Below are 22,138 nucleotides of genomic sequence, written 5' to 3' on the forward strand. Positions count from 1 at the left end.
GACCCAGCGCCTGTTGCAGTCATCAAAAATGGTGGTGTGAACTTTTTCAAAGAATTCACTAAAAACCTTTGAGCAAATCTGAAGTTGTATTTCAGCTTCATATATTTTTTGTTCTTCTTTTTTTCTCTCCCTGTTTCTCAAGTTGGGCTCCAAGGCACAAGAAAAATGTGATACCTATTGCTCTTGCAGGCCAGGATAATGGCTCTCTGCCAAAATAATATATCATTTCTGGCTGATGAAGAAGCATCAGAAACATAAAATTTATATCCATCAAGCTCACGGAAGCCAATGTAGCATGTAATTAATGGTTACATCGGAAAAATATGTACTACTCTGATGAACAGACTGGACCGGCTGAGGTACATACGTTTATGTAACATAACATGGACAAAAACATATACACTTTTTTGTCAACACCAGTGTTGAAACAATCACTGCATACTGTGTATGTACTTTCAGGGAGACCCTGGTGGTCCATTGTGAAGATGGAAAGGCATACAGGGTGGTGTCCTTCACCTTCAATCCAGTGTCAGGTGGATCACCTATATATGGTTACACCAAGATGTCTGACAACAGAAGCTGGATCAATGCAGCCATAAAAATTACCTGAAAAATGTGTGTATACAATGTTTGAATTTACAGTGTTTCTTTTTCTTTCTTTCTTTTTCTTTTCTTTTTGTATAGCACCTCAGAACTAAACAGTTGATCACTGAAATGCTTGTAACACCACTGGTTGCGATCTGTGTTCTAACCACTAGATGCCACTAAAGCCCACACACTGGTCCTTTAAGTCTCTTAGGTAAATACATTCATCCCCCTGTTTACCCGTTTGTCTGTGACCAGTGGATAGTGATTATTTACATAGCTCACAAAAAGAAGCCTTTTGATTTAGCCTGCAACACATCAGGTGGTTTCCATTTTTAATATGATCACATTAGTCACTGCATTATTAGATATATGCATATATTGTTAATGGATGCATGTATGTATGTCAAGATGTAGTTTTTATAATGGAAGCTGGCTTCAAAACTTTAACCCACAGGTGTTTTTTCAAAGTCTTGCTGTGTCTCAGTTTGCATCCTTCCACTTTCAAACTTGCTATTTTGAGTGCATAAGTGTGTCCACACTAACAACTATGGAAACACAGTGCAGTATAAGTACCCAGATGTTGTACTCATAATGCTCAAAAAGTTCAGTTTAGAACATTGGACATTTCTCACCCTCAAAGGTAACCATCTCATCTACATAGTGGAAGGGTAAAGATCACCAATGCATTTTCAAACTTGTTGTGGTAGTGGTAGCTAAGGAAGGAGGACACATCGTTGGTGCAGATGGTAATTTACATGTTGTATGAAACAGGTGGCACACACAAGAGAGTAAAACATTCATTTTTAAGTCAAGTGAGCAAAGCAGCTGGCAGATATTTTGGCGGATGACAATCATGGTCACTTGTTGTGATCATCATGTCTGGGAAGAACACAACAGACGCTTTTGTTTTGAGACTCATTAACTTGTCAAAAGGAGACACAAGGACACATGGGACACAGGATCTGTCTTTCAACTGACTGTGTAAACATTTGTTTAAAAGGAAAATCAGTTGCATGATCACATGCCTGCAAAAGAAACAAATTTCCAATTAACACCAACATACAATATATTTAGGGCTTTCTCTGGCACCTCAACCAAACATGTTTCATATTTCAAATGTACCCCCATCAAACTGCTCTGTGAGTATCATTATCTTTCCCAAATGTGACATCAAATTAAAAAGTTACAGTGAATGATTTGTTCAAATGGTCCTATTTTGACTGTTAATAAAGCTGGTGAAACAGTGAGGAGTTTTGTGTTTTATCACACTTCACTAACAAAATTTGATCAACTTCAAACATATTTTGTTTTCATTAGTTAACAGATTTAACGTCAAATCTAGTAAATATAATACCATGCACTCGGTGGTAAGAACAGTAGGTAATTGGATATAGGTAAGCTGCATATTACTTGGGAAATCCCCCTTGCCGTTCTGATTTTCTCTGTGAGCTGCGAGTATTAGAGTGTCCCAGTGAATGAGGTGCTGAGTGTCTTTCCAGTCTTTCCTATGATCTAGAGGACCAAAGGTAAGTGTCCAATTCAATACTTCTGTCAGAAACTAAAGGGAATGGGATCCAGGCTCCAAAATCAAAGAATCACAGAAAACCAAGGGTTAATATTCTACTGTTTCACAACTCAGTCAGAGGATGTGGTTAATGATATAAATCTACACTTCTTGTAAATTAGAAACAAGACATGTGCAAGCAAAGCTGAGTCAATACCACAAAGACCTGTTCAGATAGCATAAGAGGAAGATGGCCCTAAACTCCAGCCCGCCATCAGCCCCAAACTGTTAAAAGGTTATTTGGATTGCCAGTAAAATACTGTATTTCATCAGGACATAAAAACACCAACATAACACACACATGGCCTGGCACAAACTGTATGTCTAATGCAAAACTGCTGCAGATATGATGAGAACTTTGTTAACCACAGAAGATCACAGAGGGTAGGAAAGGAAGAGGAATAACCATCTTAACTAAGCTAAGCAGCACTGAATGTGTCAGGACAGCTACTCAACAAGGCGTTAGCATGAACAGACACACCTAACTTGGGATACTCAGGGGCCAGTTATCCAGTCAAGGAAGTACACTGGCAAGAAGACAGATTTTTAAACAGAACCATGACTAGCACCTAAATGTTTACTGGTGACATCAGACCTCCTCACCCGATTTGTTTCACATCAAATCAACACTCAAATGCAGGTTTCTTCTGATATTAATCAGTTTCTCACAATGCTTCAAATTCACAGAGTACTGCTTCCCCCCGAAACCCCCATTATGTAAGTCAAAACACCATCCCCATTCCTGACCCATTTATTCTTAAACTTAATTACAGGCTAGCTTGGATTCTCTCACACCATATGTCTGTTCACTTAAAATTAATATGTGATGCCATTCAAACCCGTGAGAAATTACATAAATTACATAAAGCACACAATGCTACTCCACCATCTCTTTGTCACGGAGTGTGGAAAAGCTATGACACACTTCTAGTTTCATCAACACTTCCAACAGGTTCTCTTTAGGTCAGGAATATTCCCATAACTAAATTGTGGTTAGTCTCTCTATGTCTGACCCACATCCAAGTAAGGGATCCCTGATTACACTGTACCATCAGGAGCCACAGCTGCTGGTCATCAGCATCATCAAGCCTACCAAAGCTATATCCACAGTTGTCTCAAGGTTATTGAAGGAGAACATTCTCACCTTAGCATATGAAGCAGATTTGGTGGACAATGAAGCTAGAAAGCTTCAATGCAATGTGTCCCCTATCCTGAATCTTACTCCCTGGGCCCCCATTCAGCTCTGCTCATCTTTTGTTCTCTGCCTTATTTCATCCAATCCACTGATGATTTGCAGCCCTTATTTACCCCTCCACTCCCACCCATAATTTATTCATCCCTGTCCTATCTGCCTTTTTTTTTTTTACTTAAATGGCATGGTCTTTGTTAGTGAATAAAGTAGAGGGGGAAGAGAAGATTCTGTTGCCTGAACATATCTAATTTAAAATAAGACTTCAATGAATGATAGATAACAAAGTTTATGGGTGGTATACTGCCATTTCACAACTCAGACAGAGGAAATGGTTTATGATATCATCTGGACTTTGTGTTAATTACAAACAAGATGAACAGTACAAGAGCAGTTCAAATGCGTGTGACCAAGCAATGACCACATACAGAGTAAACAGGGGTCAGAGACTGTTTTATCAAATTAAAATGGAAGAGATTTCAGTTACAGTTGATACAGTGAAGGAAGGCTTAAGGCATAGACACCCCAAAGAAAGGGAATGCAGTAAAGTTTTTAAAAAGTAAAAAATGAATATAGGACCAGGCTGTAATCTCTGGATAGTCGATTTATGCCAAAAAGAGGCTATTTGTCACAAAATATATATGCAGATGTTTTAATACACTGTCACAACACACTATTCAATTCCCTGTTCTTTAGTCTTCTCCGTCAAATAGCTGCTTAACCATAGTTTAGCAAACAAGATTACAGTGGCCCTGTCAAGCTTTGGATTTCTCTACATAGTCAAACAGTGCGTATGTGGCTTTTGTAGCCTTTGCTTAAGTAGCTGTGATGTAATCTGTAAATGTTAGCAATGCAGGGCTAACTAGTTAACTACCTACAGTAGTAACCAGCATTATTTCTAAAGGCAAGGGGCTTGTCATTGGCTATGTAATATGTGATATTATTTACCATATTGTTAACTATATTCATTTGTGAAGTTACAGGTACACCTAAAAACATCTTAAAATACAAACACTAAAGCATTAACTGCAATGTTGGTTGTCTGAGTATATCCTTGTATGGTATGGCAATAAATTTGTTATACAATGAATAATTAAGCAATATTAACTGAGAGGGTGTGCTTTAACGTCATTTGAGCATGACAGTGACGCGGTCAAGTAAGCATCACTGAAGTGCTCAAATGACGTTAAAGCACACCCTCGAGTGTAATATTGAGATTATACAACTATTACCAACAAAGTAAAATGTATAATCAAAATCTGTTCATGTTGAGGAGCAATTTGCTCTCAAAATTAAATGGTTTTGGCGAATGTTTTTCCAGTTTCCATGGAAATACATGGGGTCTAACTAATAATTAGAACACAATCAGTCATGTCAGTGGACTCCTATGTGTAATGGAACCAAGTTTACCCCTACGGCAAATAGTCAGACCCTTAGTAACGACCTAGCAACAGAAATTATTTTCTAGTCCCAGATGAGTGAACTCTGAGCTGACGTTAATGCTTTATCAAGGTCTCAGAATTTACCGAACTAAATCAACAGCCTACTGCACAAATAAATGCTTACTTTTATCAACCACGTTATAACAAAGATGCTGCATTTTTTTATTCACACAGATGTAACTTCTGCAACCACAAACTTTTACATGAATTTTAAGTTATAGCGCCATGTCACCGACACAGCTGATGGAGAAAGCCGAGGTGTTTGTGCTGAGATCCGCAAGCATCACTGAAGTGCTCAAATGACGTTAAAGCACACCCCTGAGTGTAACATTGCGATTATACAACTATTCCCAAAAACAGTAAAATGTACATGGCAGAGTAATATTTTTAGTGATGAGTAAGATGTACTGACATGCTGATTTGAGCACATTCTAAATGTCTTGTTGACCAATCAGATTGCTTGGTTGGAACTACATGTTGTATAACCTTAGATTAATGACATCAAGGTCAATAACATTAATTACCTTTGTACTACTGGCACAAATCATAGAAAAAGACATGAACGTATTCCCAGAACTGCACAGAGGTAAAAGTAAAGTCAGTGAGAATTATGACCTGAACCCCCTTGCTGTCTTCAGCCTCCCCAACATTCTGTGATTAGAAACAGATATAACTCTTTCTCCCAAGCCAGGGTCAAAGGTCAAATGGCCTGTTCAGGAGAATCTATTCTAATGGACCACAGTTCATATGGAACTTGTGAATGAAAACTTTCCAAACTGTCATTCTGTGCAACAAAATTTGTGTCTGCATTACACATTCAACTGTTACTTTATCATGAAGTAACCTGAAAAAGAACTATGCAAATTAGACTCTCTCAGATCCACAGACCTAACCAGGGTCCTCTCCTCCTTGTTTATCCTTCTCTGCAACAGATCTCTGGTCGTAAATTACGTCAAGGAAGTCTTTTGGCTCTTAGTTACTGTTTGATTTATCCTGCCGCACCTCAGGTGCTTTCAGGTGTGACACTAGTGATGTAGAAGAATTTTCACTTTAATCATTTTACTGGTAATACTCAGAAAAACTCAAGGAATCAGTAAAGCAGCACTGGGAAAACAGACTTGCATGGCTAACCATGGACCCAGACTGTAAACTGTGCGTTATGTGCTTCTAGTTTGCGTGCAGTAATGTAGAACACATAGTTTATTTTTATTACACACAGGAAATGGTTTATGATATTATCTGTGTTTCATGTTAATTACAAACAAAATAATGATGCAATAGCAGTTCAAATGTATGTGAAGAAGCAATACCCCACATTCACAAGACCCAGAGAAAAACTGAAGTCAGACACTGCTTTACTGCGCTGTGAAAGATTTTATTTACCAACAAAATGGAGATGGCTTGAATTAAATGATGCCAAGAAGGTTTAAGGTATATGTGTAAATTCCTGCTCTGAATCTGACATTTGTCATATAACTGTCTCAGAGCCTCAGATGTTTTAATCTGAGTGACACTGCTTTGCAGCAGTGTCAGTCAGTTTTTCAGATATATGAATTTCTTCCTCCAGTAAAGAGCATTATCGCTGTAAATAGCAGTTTTTACTGGGTCCTAAACACCTGCCATGAACTCACTTTACCATAAATGTCTCAATCATCAACTTTGGTAGGAGTGTTATCATGCTGAGATCTGAGAGTCAGCACATATACACTATTACACAGTAGCTATCTAACTTCAGCGTTTCCAACTGCAGCCACCTAGTAGATAGAGAAACAAGACTAAAACAAGGCTGACCAAAATATTATTTTACTGTAATGTGGGTTTATAAAAAGTCTGACAATTGATCTTCTTTTCCTTTCACCATGGTAATGACTTTATCACTTCTTTGGTAGTTAAGATGTTACATTTCATGCCCTCTGGCAGTGATAGAGACATCCCTCCTTATGAATGTGGTTCAAAGCCACATCTTTTGCATATGCAAGCTACACAAACACTTCCTTCACTCTCTAAGTCAAGGAAGCGTTTAAAAACTGAACTTGTCAGTGATGTGCACCACTGTTCCTCAGTAGCTCAGCTGGACTGTGAACTCACCATGTTTTTCCACTGTGAGCTGGTCGTACTGATACTTGCACTGACTCTTGATGGTCAAGGTAAGTTTAGGTTTTATGGCACTTGAGGATATTATTGGATAGGTTTTAAATCACAGTGTTAGTGCTAAAACTAAACTAAACTCTTTCTATCTTCCTTTACATTTATTTATCTATTCATAAATTTTCCCCCAGTTCATACAGGGCAAATCTATGGAGGCCATGAGGCTAAGGCACACAGCAGGCCATACATGGTGCTGTTGGAGCGGCACACAGAGGATGGTGGTAAAAAACACTGTGGTGGCTTCCTTCTGAACAAGGATTTTGTGATGACTGCAGCCCACTGCCAAGCCAAGTCAGTTTAACATAGTTTACATTTACCTACGATTACAATCTAGATTCATGCATAGAGGCAGACAAACATGTTTCATGACTGCTTTGTGAAATGTGACATAAATTCAAATCTTTTGATATTTTAGTTTTTTCTGACTTCAATGGTCTGACCAACAAACTAATATGTTTACTAACAGGTAACATTTATTTTTGTCATTTCAGGTCCTTCAAAGCCTTGCTAGGAGTTCACGGTGTCCGTAATAGTAATGGAATACAGCATATATCTGTGGAAGAAGCATTTCCACATAAAGACTACAATGAAACTGAATTCATAAATGACATAATGCTTCTTAAGGTAATAGAAAAATAATTCCATTTTAAATTATTGTACTTTTTGAATTTTTTTCCCCCAATTTAGCAATAGAAGTGTAAACAAATTGAAATTCATGTTTTAAAATAGATTTTTTCATTTCTCTCTGTTCCTCCAGTTGAGCTCTAAGGTGCATTTCAACAACAATGTGAGACCCATTGCTCTTGCAGACCAAGGTGATGGCTCTCTGCCAAACTCATGTTCAGTCTCTGGCTGGGGAAGAAATGACAGAAACACAAAATATATGTCTCTGAAGCTCATGGAAGTCAATGTAACACTCAGTGACAGTCAGTGGTGTCATGAAAAAAAAGTGTACTGCTCTGAGGGAGAGGCTGGACCGGGTGAGGTACATACATTTATGTAACATAACATTGACAAACAAACTTTGGTCAATGATGATAACTAGTTCACTGTTGTTGAAACAATCACTGCACATTGTGTATGTACTTCCAGGGAGACTCTGGTGGTCCGTTGGTCTGTGAAGATGGAAAAGCGTACGGGCTGGTGTCTGCCTCAGGCAAAACAAACCCAGATGGCCCAGAAATCTATTGTTACACTAAGATACCTGAGTATCAAGACTGGATTAAACAGATTATTGGACATAATGGAAAGTTCTAATGCATCAGATCACAACATTTGAATTTCAGGTTATTGTGTAACATTGCAGAATTACAGAGCTGATGATTGAGATGCCAGTATCTACTCTGATTCTATTATCACAGAGACTGCTATGTTTAAGTCTGGGCTTGCTTGTTTAACACAAATTTAATCAAAAAATTGATTATATTTTTCTTTATTTCTTACTACTTTTTTTTTTTGCTGCTGCTGCAGTGGGAGTATATCTGTCAATAAACTTTAGGCTACTATAAAGAAATTAGGAATGTAAACCAGTTTTCAAGCATGGATTTAAACAAGCCAATCATGAAGAAGACGTCAAGAAGTCTAGTGTAGCGTCAAATCTGAAATTTAATCCTAGAGTTAGTCAGCTAAATATATGTAATATCTATTGTTATATATAAAATGCTTTGTGAATTTTCTTTTAGACTAGAGCAAATGAGAACAGATTTGTTTTGTACCATCTTGAATCAATAAACTGTTGGTTTCTCACAATGTTCTCGCAGTACCTCTTTACACTCCACTTGTACAAGAGCATTTTGGTTTCAATTTTGAGATTGCTTATGTGTTAAAAAAAGGTCACTTTGCTTTATTACCACATACCACCACTTCCAGCAGGTCAAGGGGGCACCCCAGGACTGAGCTGGCCTTCTTGATCTGCTTGTCAAGTCTTTTCCTGTCTGCTGTCAAGATGCTGGAAGAGACTTGACGATATATCCTTATAGTGATAAAACAAAGGCTTGAACACATATACTATATGTAATGTAACAGCGACTAACTCAAATACTGATACTAGCACAGTACACAGTTTAATGCTAGGGCAAAGCTACAGAATGTCCGGTAGCTAGCTTACACATCATCTGAGTTAGTTAGTAACTCTTAAAATGTGTAAATACAGAACAAATCTGTCTTGCACATAAAGACATGGTTAAACATGATAAACTACAACTAACATGTTGTGTGTTCACAAGTGTTCAAGTTAGCAGTATGGATGCTAATTACCTTAAATAAAGGGGAACAAAGGTGGGAGAAGAATGAACTTGACAACACAGCTCTCCCATTCACTCATCTGTTGTAAGTGAGCCCCCCACTGGGACCCTGAGACTTCACCAATAGAGCTAAGACAACTTAACACACAAATAAGGATCTACATCACCCTCTGTCACATGCTTATTCTTATCTGCCACTTTAAGTACATTACTGTTTTGTCCAGTTTCTTTCAGACTAGATAAAATGAGAACACAGAATCCTCTGAGTTTGTTACATTTTTTTAAACAATAAACTTGCTCTCTCACTGTGCTCTCTCAGTGCCTCTGTACACTTGTTTGAACATGAATTGAATCAACAAAAAAAGACAACACTGCCTCCTTGTGAACAAAGTGCATTGATGCAACAAGAAGAGGGTTGCTGCTCCCTTGTTGAAGGCAGAGCTGTAAGTCTCTTCTGATTTATGAGCTCTAAACCTGATCAAGTCTGCCTGTTGTTTAACAGAACCTGTAAGTACAGTTTTAGCAACATCTGACAGAACAGCCAATGCTACAGTTGTAACAGCATCTGTTGTCTCTTTATATTTGTACAAACACATTTTACGTCCATATTGATTAGGCATTATTAAATAAGGCTACCTTCCTCATACTAAATAATAAAGCATTATGCTAAAAAAGAACAAAGTACACTATAGGAAGTAATACATTTGAAGAAGGGAACAGACAAAACATGTTCATTTTTTTGTTTAAATGTATTCATCCCCATGTTCACCCATTTGTTTAACATTGACCATTGAATGGTAATTATTTATGTAGCTCACAAGAGGAAGTCCTTCGGCTCTTAGTTACTGTGTGGTTTACCCTGCCACACATCAGGTGCTTTCCATTTTTAACATGACCATATTATTGACTGCATTATTAAATGCAGTGTTAATGGACACACATACATAGACACATAATTACCCAGCCTGATAAAACAAAACTTCTGCCTTCCTCCAACATGATGTGACACCATTCAGACTGTAATGGCACCAGTGATGTAGAAGAATTTTCACTTTTACCACACCAGGAACACAGACTTACACAGCTGACCATTGATGCAGATGGTCAACTGCATTTTATCTCCTTTTATTTTGCTTGCAGTAATGCATAACACATGGCTTATTCTGCTGCTTAATCACACCTTAAATGTTTACCACTGACATCAGACCTCATCTGATTTGTCTCACTTCATCAAATCAACACTCAGATGCATGTCACCCATGATATTCTTCAGTTTACTGTGATGCTCCAAATTCAGAGAGTTCCCACTTCCCCTTCCAACGTCCTAAAGTTTCAGCAGCAAGATAAATCACCATTCCTTCTCCTGAATTATCACATCATATTCATTTTAAAGCTAATTTTCATGCTTAAATTCTTTGGTCTTTGTTAGTTCCCTGAGCATGTATAACTGAAAATAAATCCTCAAAGAACGATAGACAACCACATATATAGATGGTGTACCTGTTTCACACTTCAGAGATGATCTTATCTGTGCTTCCTGTTAATTACAAACAAGATAAATATAGCGATTACATACAGTTCACAACAACAGTTCAAATGCATGTGAACCAACAATACCCACATAGATAAGAAAAGGGATGTATTAAAGAATTCCAAAAAATAAAATAATCACTGTGAGACATCTGGATAGCTGGTGTGGAATTATGCCAAAAAGAGGTTGTTTAGCAATTGATTTATATCATATCACAATACACCATCTTAAGTGTTCTTATTGTACCCTGTGGACTAACCTCCTGCTCTGAATCTGACATTTGTCATATAACTATCTCAGAGCCTCAGATGTTTTTATCACAGTGATGACATCCCACAGCCTTGACATATGTGCATTTATAACAAGGTCCTGTTTTTTTGTTTGTTATAGTGAGTGTCGCTACTGACTTTGCAGCAGTGTCAGTCAGTTTTTCAGATATGTGAATTTCTTCCTCCAGTAAAGAGCATTATCGCTGTAAATAGCAGTTTTTATTGGGTCCTAAACACCTGCCATGAACTCACTTTACCATAAATGTCTCAATCATCAACTTTGGTAGGAGTGTTATCATGCTGAGATCTGACAGAGTCAGCACATACAAGGGGCTTCAAAAAGTTTGTGGAAAGTACATAGCTAAAAATCACATGCAGGGATTTTGATCTCAATGAACTTGTACATTCTCATACTACTGTATCATAATATGTTCTAACATGAACCCTTAATTGCATGTGGCAACGCAAAAATAAACATCATAACTTAAAATGTTCTTTCCAACTGTCCTTTTTGAAGGCCCCTCGTATACACTATTACACAGTAGCTATCTAACTTCATAGGGAGCGTTTCCAACTGCAGCCACCTAGTGGATAGAGAAACAAGACTAAAACAAGACTGACCAAATATTATTTTACTGTAATGTGGGATCATAAAAAGTCTGACAATTGATCTTTATCACTTCTTTGGTAGTTCAGATGTTACATTTCATGTCCTCTTGAAGTGATACAGATGCCCTTTCTTATGAATGTGGTTCAAAGCCACATCTTTTGCATATGCAAACTACACAAACACTTCCTTCACTCTCTAGGTCAAGGAAGCGTTTAAAGACTGAATTTGTCAGTGATGTGCACCACTGTTCCTCAGTAGCTCAGCTGGACTGTGAACTCACCATGTTTTTCCACTGTGAGCTGGTCGTACTGATACTTGCACTGACTCTCAATGGTCAAGGTAAGTTTAGGTTTTATGACACTTAAGGATATTATAGCATTAGATTTAAACCACAATGTATGTGTTAAAAGTAAACTAAGCTCTGTGTATCCTTCTATACATGTTTTAATTTATTCATAAATATCATATATTTTCCCCCAGTTCATACAGGGGAAATCTATGGAGGCCATGAGGCTAAGCCACATAGCAGGCCATACATGGTGCTGTTGGAGCGGCACATGCAGAATGGTCAAACATCTTACTGTGGTGGCTTCCTCCTGAACAAGTATTTTGTGATGACTGCAGCCCACTGCCAAGCCAAGTCAGTGTAACATATTTTACATTTATCTACAATTACAACCTAGATTCAGACAAACATGCTATGATGGCTTTGTGAAATGTGATATGAATTAACATTTGTGACTAATATGTTTACTCAGAGATAACAATTTTACTTTAATTTTTGTTATTTCAGGTCCTACACAGCCTTACTAGGAGTTCACAATGCCTGTAACTGTGCAGGGGTACAGCGTATACCTGTGAAAGCAGCATTTCCACATAAAGACTACAATGAAACTGAATACACAAATGACATAATGCTTCTTAAGGTAATAGAAAAAATAATTACATTTCAAATCATTGTACTTAGTAGCAGAAATATAGTTTTATCCTTTTTACATATTTTTTTAATCTCTGTTCCTCCAGTTGAGCTCTAAGGCACATTTTAACAACAATGTGAGTCGCATTGCTCTCGCAGGCCGAGGTGACGGCTCTCTGCCAAAATCATGTTCAGTCTCTGGCTGGGGAAGAACCAACAAATACAATAAGACTGTGCCTTTTAAGCTCATGGAAGTCAATGTAACACTCACTGACAATGAGTTGTGTTGTCAGAAAAAAGTGTACTGCTCTGAGGGAAAGGCTGGACCGGCTGAGGTACGTACATTTATGTAACATAACATTAAACAAACACACTTTTGTCAACAATAATAATCGAATCACTGTTGTTGAAACAATCACTGCACACTGTGTATGTACTTCCAGGGAGACTCTGGTGGTCCGTTGGTCTGTAAAGATGGAAAGGCGTACGGGGTGGTGGGTACCTCATTCCAATCAAACCCGGAAATCTACCCCTACGCTAAGATACCCGAGAATGCAGACTGGATTAATTGGATTACTGGAAATAATGAAAAATTCTGATGCATCAGATCACACCTGAATTTCAGGTTATTGTGAAACATTGCTAGTATCTCCACTGATTCCATTATCACAGAGACCGCCAAATTAAATCCTGGACTTTCTGGCTTAACACAAATGTAATCAAAATATGCTTTGCTTTGATGATATCAATTTCATTTTATTGACAGTTGAATCAAGAGACTGAGAATAGTGTATGCTGCTGCAGTCGCATATCTGTCAATAAACTCAGCTATTGTAAGGAAATTTGAACCAAGTATATGTGAGTTTTAACAAAGCCATCATGACACACAAGTCTAGAGTGGTGGCGAATCATAATGCTAAAAATATGTAATATCTATTTTTTTCATACACAATGTACCCTTTGCTCTCAAATACATTATACACACACACAGACACAAACTGCTTTGCTGCTTTGTGCATTTTCTTTTAGACTAGATCAAATGACAACAAGTTTACTTTGTACCATCTTTTGAAAAAATAAACTGTTGCTCTCTCACAGAGTTCTCTCAGTACCTCTGTACACTCCACTTGTACAAGAACATTTTGGTTTCAATTTTGAGATTGTTTAGGTATTAAAAAGGTCTCTTTGTCTGCCTGTTGTTTAACAGAACCTGTAAGTGCAGTTTTAGCAACATCTGACAGAACAGCCAATGCTATGGTTGTAACAGCATCTGTTGTCTCTTTATATTTGTACAAACACATTTTATGTCCATACTGATTAGGCATTATTAAATAAGGCTACCTTCCTTTATTACCACTACATGACAAACTCTGCATGACCAGGCATCGCATTTAAATGTCATAATAAATAATAAGACTTTATACTGAAAAAGAAAAAATGTACACCATATGAAGTAATGCATTTGAACAAAGAAGGGAACAGACAAAACATGCTGAAGTTATTCAGATTTAATATAACTGTATAATGATAGAAATGACGAATCATGTTAAGCTGTCTGAATACCTGTGTAGATAAAAACATCATTTATACAAGTGTTACATTAAAATTATACTTATAAGACAGAAAGAATTGTAGCAAAGTCTATTGTTAGCACCGAGCAGTGTGGATCAGATGGACAGGTGGTGTCATGATAACAGAGGTGAAGCACACTGAGCTCATATTGTCACATCTGGAGAGAGAATAGGGGAAAACTAGATAACAGACTAGTTAGAAAGATGGACGTTTTCACAGAGAGAAACTTCTATTTACCACTTCTGAGAGCTGCCACTTTTTTAAAATTATTATTATTATTATATATGTAGATCAGTTATATTGATTCAGTTTTTGCAACACTCTTTTATGTACTTCAATGCTGCTGTTTTACTCCTGCACTACCCAAGTCAATGCAACAGAATTTTGTTCCGATGTGCACTGGAAGGTGTACTCCGAATGACAATAAAGCCTGTCTAAGTATAACTGAAAATAAATCCTATAGAACAATATAGATGGTATACTGCTGTTTAACACGTCAATAGAGGAAATAGTTACCGGTCTTTGATCGTCTCCCACCATAGTCACAGTGAAGCCAAGAGCTACATACGCTTCGTCATATTTCCTCGTCTTAGGTTTCGGGAGACTTACGTTTGTCTCATTATCTCCGTCTCTCTCCGCCTTTCTTTTCATCCCTGTTAAATATTTTTCCATGGTGTCTCTTAAGGGTTTGTTCACTGCACGTCATATCTCCTGCTCTGTGCTGTGTGCTCTTGTTTGGTGCAAAAACCCCTACCTCCTGTGCCAAAAAACAAAAAAACAAAAAACATGTTCCCGGGGTAACACCCCCCGGCATTACTCCGAGCCCCGCCAGGGGGGCACGCCCCACTATTTGAGAAGGATTGCTCTAAGTCAAGGAAGTGTTTAAAGACTGAACTTGTCAGTGATGTGCACCACTGTTCCTCAGTAGCTCAGCTGGACTGTGAACTCACCATGTTTTTCCACTGTGAGCTGGTCGTACTGATACTTGCACTGACTCTCAATGGTCAAGGTAAGTTTAGGTTTTATGACACTTAAGGATATTAAATCACAGTGTTAGTGCTAAAACTAAACTAAACTCTCTCTATCTCCCTTTACATTTATTTATATTCATAAATATTATAAATTTTACCCCAGTTCATACAGGGCAAATCTATGGAGGCCATGAGGCTAAGCCACATAGCAGGCCATACATGGTGCTGTTGGAGCGGCACATGCAGAATGGTCAAACATATTACTGTGGTGGCTTCCTCCTGAACAAGTATTTTGTGATGACTGCAGCCCACTGCCAAGCCAAGTCAGTTTAACATATTTTACATTTATCTACAATTACAACCTAGATTCAGACAAACATGCTATGATGGCTTTGTGAAATGTGATATGAATTAACATTTGTGACTAATATGTTTACTCAGAGATAACAATTTTACTTTAATTTTTGTCGTTTCAGGTCCTACACAGCCTTACTAGGAGTTCACAATGCCCATAACTGTGCAGGGGTACAGCGTATACCTGTGAAAGCTGCATTTCCACATAAAGACTACAATGAAACTGAATACACAAATGACATAATGCTTCTTAAGGTAACAGAAAAAAATAATTACATTTTAAATCATTGTACTTAATAGCAGAAAAATAGTTTTATCCTTTTTATATATGTTTTTAATCTCTGTTCCTCCAGTTGAGCTCTAAGGCACATTTTAACAACAATGTGAGTCGCATTGCTCTCGCAGGCCGAGGTGACGGCTCTCTGCCAAAATCATGTTCAGTCTCTGGCTGGGGAAGAAATGACAGAAACTCAAAACATATGCCTCTGATGCTCATGGAAGTCAATGTAACACTCATTGACAATGAGCTGTGTCGTGAGAAAAAAGTGTACTGCTCTGAGGGAGAGGCTGGACCGGGTGAGGTACGTACATTTATGTAACATAACATTAAACAAACACACTTTTGTCAACAATAATAATCGAATCACTGTTGTTGAAACAATCACTGCACACTGTGTATGTACTTCCAGGGAGACTCTGGTGGTCCGTTGGTCTGTGAAGATGGAAAGGTGTATGGGGTGGTGTCTGCGTCATGCAAAACAAACCCAGATGGCCCGTATGTCTACTCCTACGCTAAGATACCTGAGAATGCAGACTGGATTAATTGGATTACTGGAAATAATGAAAAATTCTGATGCATCAGATCACACCTGAATTTCAGGTTATTGTGAAACATTGCTAGTATCTCCGCTGATTCCATTATCACAGAGACCACCAAATTAAATCCTGGACTTTCTGGCTTAACACAAATGTAATCAAAATATGCTTTGCTTTGATGATATCAATTTCATTTTATTAACAGTTGAATCAAGAGACTGAGAATAGTGTATGCTGCTGCAGTCGCATATCTGTCAATAAACTCAGCTATTGTAAGGAAATTTGAACCAAGTATATGTGAGTTTTAACAAAGCCATCATGACACACAAGTCTAGAGTGGTGGCGAATCATAATGCTAAAAATATGTAATATCTATTTTTTTCATACACAATGTACCCTTTGCTCTCAAATACATTATACACACACACACACACAAACTGCTTTGCTGCTTTGTGCATTTTCTTTTAGACTAGATCAAATGACAACAAGTTTACTTTGTACCATCTTTTGAAAAAATAAACTGTTGCTCTCTCACAGAGTTCTCTCAGTACCTCTGTACACTCCACTTGTACAAGAACATTTTGGTTTCAATTCTGAGATTGTTTAGGTATTAAAAAGGTCTCTTTGTCTGCCTGTTGTTTAACAGAACCTGTAAGTGCAGTTTTAGCAACATCTGACAGAACAGCTAATGCTATGGTTGTAACAGCATCACAGAGTTCCCACCTCCCCCTCCAACATCCTAAAGTTTCAGCAGCAAGATAAATCACCATTCCTTCTCCTGAATTATCACATCATATTCATTTTAAAGCTAATTTTCATGCTTAAATGGTTTGGTCTTTGTTAGTTCCCTGAGCATGTATAACTGAAAATAAATCCTCAAAGAACGATAGATAACCACATATATAGATGGTGTACCTCTGTTTCACACTTCAGAGATGATCTTATCTGTGCTTCCTGTTAATTACAAACAAGACAAATATAGCGATTACATACCTGGCAACTTTGTTGCTCTGACCCTAATAATAATGCAAGAACTGTTCAAATGCATGTGAACAAACAATACCCACATAGATAAGAAAAGGGATGTATTAAAGAATTCCAAAAAATAAAATAATCACTGTGAGACATCTGGATAGCTGGTGTGGAATTATGCCAAAAAGAGGTTGTTTAGCAATTGATTTATATCATATCACAATACACCATCTTAAGTGTTCTTATTATACCCTGTGACTCCAAGCTCCTGCTCTGAATCTGACATTTGTCATATAACTGTCTCAGAGCCTCAGATGTTTTTATCACAGTGATGACGTCCCACAGCCTTGACATATGTGCAATTATAAGAAGGTCCTGTTTTTCCAAATCTCTTCTGCAGTAAATCAATTGCAACATCATAATTGTTGTTTGTTATAGTGAGTGTTGCTACTGACTTTGCAGCAGTGTCAGTCAGTTTTTCAGATATGTGAATTTCTTCCTCCAGTAAAGAGCATTATTGCTGTAAATAGCAGTTTTTACTGCGTCCTGAACACCTGCCATGAACTCACTTTACTATAAATGTCTCAATCATCAACTTTGTTAGGAGTGTTATCATGCTGAGATCTGACAGAGTCAGCACATATACACTGTTACACAGTAGCTATCTAACTTCAGCGTTTCCAACTGCAGCCACCTAGTGGATAGAGAAACAAGACTAAAACAAGACTGACCAAAATATTATTTTACTGTAATGTCGGTTTATAAAAAGTCTGACAATTGATCATCTTTTCCTTTCACCATGGTAATGACTTTATCACCTCTTTGGTAGTTCAGATGTTACATTTCATGTCCTCTGGAGGTGATAGAGATGCCCTTTCTTGTGAATGTGGTTCAAAGCCACATCTTTTGCATATGAAAGCTACACAAACACTTCCTTCTCTCTCTAAGTCAAGGAAGCATTTAAAGACTGAACTTGTCAGTGATGTGTGTTGTCAGAAAAAAGTGTACTGCTCTGAGGGAGAGGCTGGACCGGCTGAGGTACGTACATTTATGAAACATAACATTAAACAAACACACTTTTGTCAACAATAATAATCGAATCACTGTTGTTGAAACAATCACTGCACACTGTGTATGTACTTTCAGGGAGACTCTGGTGGTCCGTTGGTCTGTAAAGATGGAAAGGCGTACGGGGTGGTGGGTACCTCATTCCAATCAAACCCGGAAATCTACCCCTACACTAAGATACCTGAGAATGCAGACTGGATTAATTGGATTACTGGAAATAATGAAAAATTCTGATGCATCAGATTACACCTGAATTTCAGGTTATTGTGAAACATTGCTAGTATCTCTGCTGATTCCATTATCACAGAGACCGCGAAATTAAATCCTGGACTTTCTGGCTTAACACAAATGTAATCAAAATATGCTTTGCTTTGATGATATCAATTTCTTTATCTGTAGCTACAATATGAGATTTCCAATTCAAGTCTTTTACAGCCTGGTACATGCTAAACTTTTTATCAAAGTAAAATGATTTAACATGTTACCTGGTTCCAATGGTAACAGTCGGCCACTTTAGTCTTTTAGTTAAATGCATTCATCCCCCTGTTTACCACACCAGGAACACAGACTTGCACAGCTGACCATTGATGCAGATGGTCAACTGCATGTTATCTCCTTTTATTTTGCTTGCAGTAATGCATAACACATGGCTTATTCTGCTGCTTAATCACACCTTAAATGTTTACCACTGACATCAGACCTCATCTGATTTGTCTCACTTCATCAAATCAACACTCAAATACATGTCACCCATGATATTCTTCAGTTTACTGTGATGCTCCAAATTCAGAGTTCCCACTTCCCCCTCCAACGTTCTAAAGTTTCAGCAGCAAGATAAATCACCATTCCTTCTGCTGAATTATCACATCATATTCATTTTAAAGCTAATTTTCATGCTTAAATGGTTTGGTCTTTGTTAGTTCCCTGAGCATGTATAACTGCCATAAGAGTTGCAAAGCGTGCCCACAGTCAGAAAGGGCAGGACTTCTCCCATGACCCCTCGAATACCAGACAAATGTGGCAAGGTATCAAAGTCATCACAGACTACAAACCCATTCCTCCTCCCTGTGAGAGAGGAACTCAACAGCTTCTCTGGGAGGTTTGAGTCACTCAACACCACCCCTGCGTGGAAATCAATTCATCGCCCTGATGAGCAACCACTGAGTCTGGACACAGCTGATGTCCAGAGAACCCTGAGGAGAGCGAACCCTCGAAAAGCAGCGGGCCCCGACAACATATCAGGACGTGTGCTCAAAGAACGTGCTGACCAGCTGCCTGGGATTGTCACGGACATCTTCAACACCTTGCTGAACCAGGCTGTGGTGCCATCATGTCTGAAGTCGGCCACAATCATACCAGTGCCAAAAAACCCCACAAACTCCTCCCTAAATGATTGCCGCCCTGTAGCACTCACCCCCATTATGATGAAGTGCTTCGAGAGGCTGGTGAAAGCCCACATTGTATCCAGACCCCCCCTCCACATTCGACCCGTACCAGTTTGCTTACCGTCCAAATTGCTCCACTGAGGACACCATCTCCTCTGCACTCCACCTGAGCCTAGAACATCTGGAAGAGAAAAACACGCACGTACAGACGCTGTTTCTGGACTTCAGCTCAGCATTCAAAACCATCATCCCTCAGCATCTGGTGAACAAACTGGTCCCCCTTGGCTTCAACACCCCTCTGTGTAACTGGCTGCTTGACTTCCTCACCAACAGACCTCAGTCTGTGAAGGTGGGCAACATCATCTCCAGTGTCATCTCCCTGAGCACCAGCTCCCCTCAGTGCTGCATCCTGAGTGCTGCTGTTCACAGTGATGACACACGACTGCTGCACCATGTTCACTACTAACCACATCATGAAGTTTGCTGACAACACAACAGTAGTGGGCCTTATCCAAGATGACAACGACCTGGCCTACAGAGAGGAGGTAAAACAGCTGGTGGACTGGTGCAAGACCAACAACCTGGCCCTGAATGTTGACAGAACCAAAGAGATCATTGTCGACTTCAGGAGGAGCCAGCCCAGCCACTCACCACTCCTCATTAACAACACAGCAGTGGAGAGAGTCAGCAGCACCAACTTCCTGGGAGTGCAGATAACAGACACTCTGACCTGGTCCCTTCACACTGGAACTCTTGTAAAGAGAGCTCAGCAGTGCAATGCACTTTCTGTGACAGATTAGAACAGCTCACCTCCCCCCTCCAATTCTCACCATCTTCTACATAGGCATTATAGAGGGCATACTGACCAGCTGCATCTCTGTATGGACAGGAGCCTGCAGTGCCTCTGACTGGAAGTCCCTGCAGAGGGTGGTGAGGACAGCGGAGAAAATCATTGCGACTGGTCTCCCTTCCATCCAGGACATTGCGAGTCCACACTGTCTGACCAGGGCTCACAACATCATCAGAGACCCCTCACACCCCCACACCGTGGACTGTTCTCGCTGCTGGCCTCTGGCAAAAGGTACCACAGCCTTCGGAGCAGAACAGCCAGGTTCAGGAACAGTTTTTTTCCCACAAGCCATCAGACTGCTCAACTCAAAATGAAAAAATCAGCCCCACCCTTCCTCACACACCCCACACACACCTACACACACTCACACACACACACAGGACTGCTTCACAGGACTGCTCCTTTCACAGGAGTTGCAATAATATTGCTGTGCAATATCACCCCAACGTGCAATATACTGTAAATATCGTTATTTGTACATTTTTATTTTATAAAGCGTATTATATATATAGCAGCTCTCTGTATACATATTTATTTTTTGCAACACTCTTTTACACTCTCTCAGATGTGCACTGGAAGGTGTACTCCAAATGACAATAAAGCCTGTCTAAGTATAACTGAAAATAAATCCTATAGAACAATATAAATGGTATACTGCTGTTTCACACGTCAGACAGAGGAAATAGTTTATGATTTTATCTGTGCTTCCTGTTAATTACAAACAAGATAAATATGGTGATACCAATGCAAGAACAGTTCAAATGCATGTGAACCAATACCCACATACATAAGACTCAGTGTAAACTGGGGTCAGAGACTATTTTACCAATTCTAAAGATTTAATTTGCCATGAACTGAATGAATTTACCACAGGTACTTTGATTAAATAATAATAATATATGTAGGTCAAAGAAAAGGGATGTACAAAATTATTCCCAAAAAAAAGAAAAAAATAATCACTGTGAGACATCTGGATAGCTGGTGTGGAATTATGCCAAAAAGAGGTTGTTTATCAATTGATTTATATCATATCACAATACACCATCTTAAGTGTTCTTATTATACCCTGTGACTCCAACCTCCTGCTCTGAATCTGACATTTGTCATATAACTGTCTCAGAGCCTCAGATGTTTTTATCACAGTGATGACGTCCCACAGCCTTGACATATGTGCATTTATAACAAGGTCATGCTTTTTTGTTTGTTATAGTGAGTGTTGCTACTGGCTTTGCAGCAGTGTCAGTCAGTTTTTCAGATATATGAATTTCTTCCTCCAGTAAAGAGCATTATTGCTGTAAATAGCAGTTTTTACTGGGTCCTAAACACCTGCCATGAACTCACTTTACCATAAATGTCTCAATCATCAACTTTGGTAGGAGTGTTATCATGCTGAGATCTGACAGAGTCAGCACATATACACTATTACACAGTAGCTATCTAACTTCAGCGTTTCCAACTGCAGCCACCTAGTGGATAGAGAAACAAGACTAAAACAAGACTGACCAAAATATTATTTTACTGTAATGTGGGATCATAAAAAGTCTGACAATTGATCTTCTTTTCCTTTCACCATGGTAATGACTTTATTACTTCTTTGGTAGTTCAGATGTTACATTTCAGTCCTCTTGAAGTGATAGAGATGCCCTTTCT

At 38.7% G+C, this 22,138-nt stretch overlaps 4 protein-coding genes across 5 annotated transcripts in view; all 4 read left to right on the plus strand.

The window, feature by feature from the left end:
• Positions 1-6,814: 6,814 nt before the first annotated feature.
• LOC108893014 (granzyme E) lies at positions 6,815-8,680 on the plus strand. Its single transcript, XM_018690798.2, has 5 exons — positions 6,815-6,930; positions 7,063-7,222; positions 7,423-7,555; positions 7,689-7,916; positions 8,024-8,680. Exons 1-5 carry the CDS (start codon positions 6,873-6,875, stop codon positions 8,186-8,188), a joined length of 744 nt encoding a protein of 247 aa, XP_018546314.1. The 5' UTR covers positions 6,815-6,872; the 3' UTR covers positions 8,189-8,680.
• Positions 8,681-11,789: 3,109 nt separating this feature from the next.
• LOC108893015 (granzyme G-like) lies at positions 11,790-13,595 on the plus strand. Of its 2 annotated transcripts, none has more exons than XM_051077495.1 (5): positions 11,790-11,923; positions 12,065-12,224; positions 12,378-12,510; positions 12,794-12,835; positions 12,944-13,595. In XM_051077495.1, the coding sequence occupies exons 1-5, from the start codon at positions 11,866-11,868 to the stop codon at positions 13,097-13,099; spliced, it is 549 nt and encodes a 182-aa protein (XP_050933452.1). In that variant the 5' UTR covers positions 11,790-11,865; the 3' UTR covers positions 13,100-13,595. The 2 variants fall into 2 exon arrangements, with proteins under 2 accessions (XP_050933452.1, XP_018546315.1); XM_018690799.2 differs by having other exon boundaries at positions 11,814-11,923; positions 12,608-12,835.
• Positions 13,596-14,002: 407 nt separating this feature from the next.
• LOC108893013 (granzyme G-like) lies at positions 14,003-16,747 on the plus strand. Its single transcript, XM_018690795.2, has 5 exons — positions 14,003-15,081; positions 15,207-15,366; positions 15,520-15,652; positions 15,751-15,978; positions 16,087-16,747. Exons 1-5 carry the CDS (start codon positions 15,024-15,026, stop codon positions 16,249-16,251), a joined length of 744 nt encoding a protein of 247 aa, XP_018546311.1. The 5' UTR covers positions 14,003-15,023; the 3' UTR covers positions 16,252-16,747.
• Positions 16,748-21,671: 4,924 nt separating this feature from the next.
• The window catches only part of LOC108893016 (granzyme E), a 70,494-nt gene continuing 70,027 nt past the window's right edge, over positions 21,672-22,138 (plus strand). The window contains exon 1 of the mRNA XM_018690800.2: positions 21,672-22,118. The gene's annotated coding sequence lies outside the window, so the exon portion shown is untranslated. The remainder of the gene's footprint in view (positions 22,119-22,138) is intronic.

The sequence above is a fragment of the Lates calcarifer genome, linkage group LG17 (assembly GCF_001640805.2).
Source record: "Lates calcarifer isolate ASB-BC8 linkage group LG17, TLL_Latcal_v3, whole genome shotgun sequence".
In the NCBI taxonomy this organism is placed as follows: domain Eukaryota; kingdom Metazoa; phylum Chordata; class Actinopteri; family Centropomidae; genus Lates; species Lates calcarifer.

Coding starts and splice junctions, on each gene's coding strand:
- LOC108893014 (XM_018690798.2), top strand. CDS start 6,873: ATGTTTTTCCACTGTGAGCTGGTCGTACTGATACTTGCACTGACTCTT. Junction 6,931..7,062: donor ACTGACTCTTGATGGTCAAG/GTAAGTTTAGGT, acceptor ATTTTCCCCCAG/TTCATACAGGGCAAATCTAT. Junction 7,223..7,422: donor GCAGCCCACTGCCAAGCCAA/GTCAGTTTAACA, acceptor TTGTCATTTCAG/GTCCTTCAAAGCCTTGCTAG.
- LOC108893015 (XM_018690799.2), top strand. CDS start 11,866: ATGTTTTTCCACTGTGAGCTGGTCGTACTGATACTTGCACTGACTCTC. Junction 12,511..12,607: donor ATGACATAATGCTTCTTAAG/GTAATAGAAAAA, acceptor CTGTTCCTCCAG/TTGAGCTCTAAGGCACATTT. Junction 12,836..12,943: donor GAAAGGCTGGACCGGCTGAG/GTACGTACATTT, acceptor ATGTACTTCCAG/GGAGACTCTGGTGGTCCGTT.
- LOC108893013 (XM_018690795.2), top strand. CDS start 15,024: ATGTTTTTCCACTGTGAGCTGGTCGTACTGATACTTGCACTGACTCTC. Junction 15,082..15,206: donor ACTGACTCTCAATGGTCAAG/GTAAGTTTAGGT, acceptor ATTTTACCCCAG/TTCATACAGGGCAAATCTAT. Junction 15,653..15,750: donor ATGACATAATGCTTCTTAAG/GTAACAGAAAAA, acceptor CTGTTCCTCCAG/TTGAGCTCTAAGGCACATTT.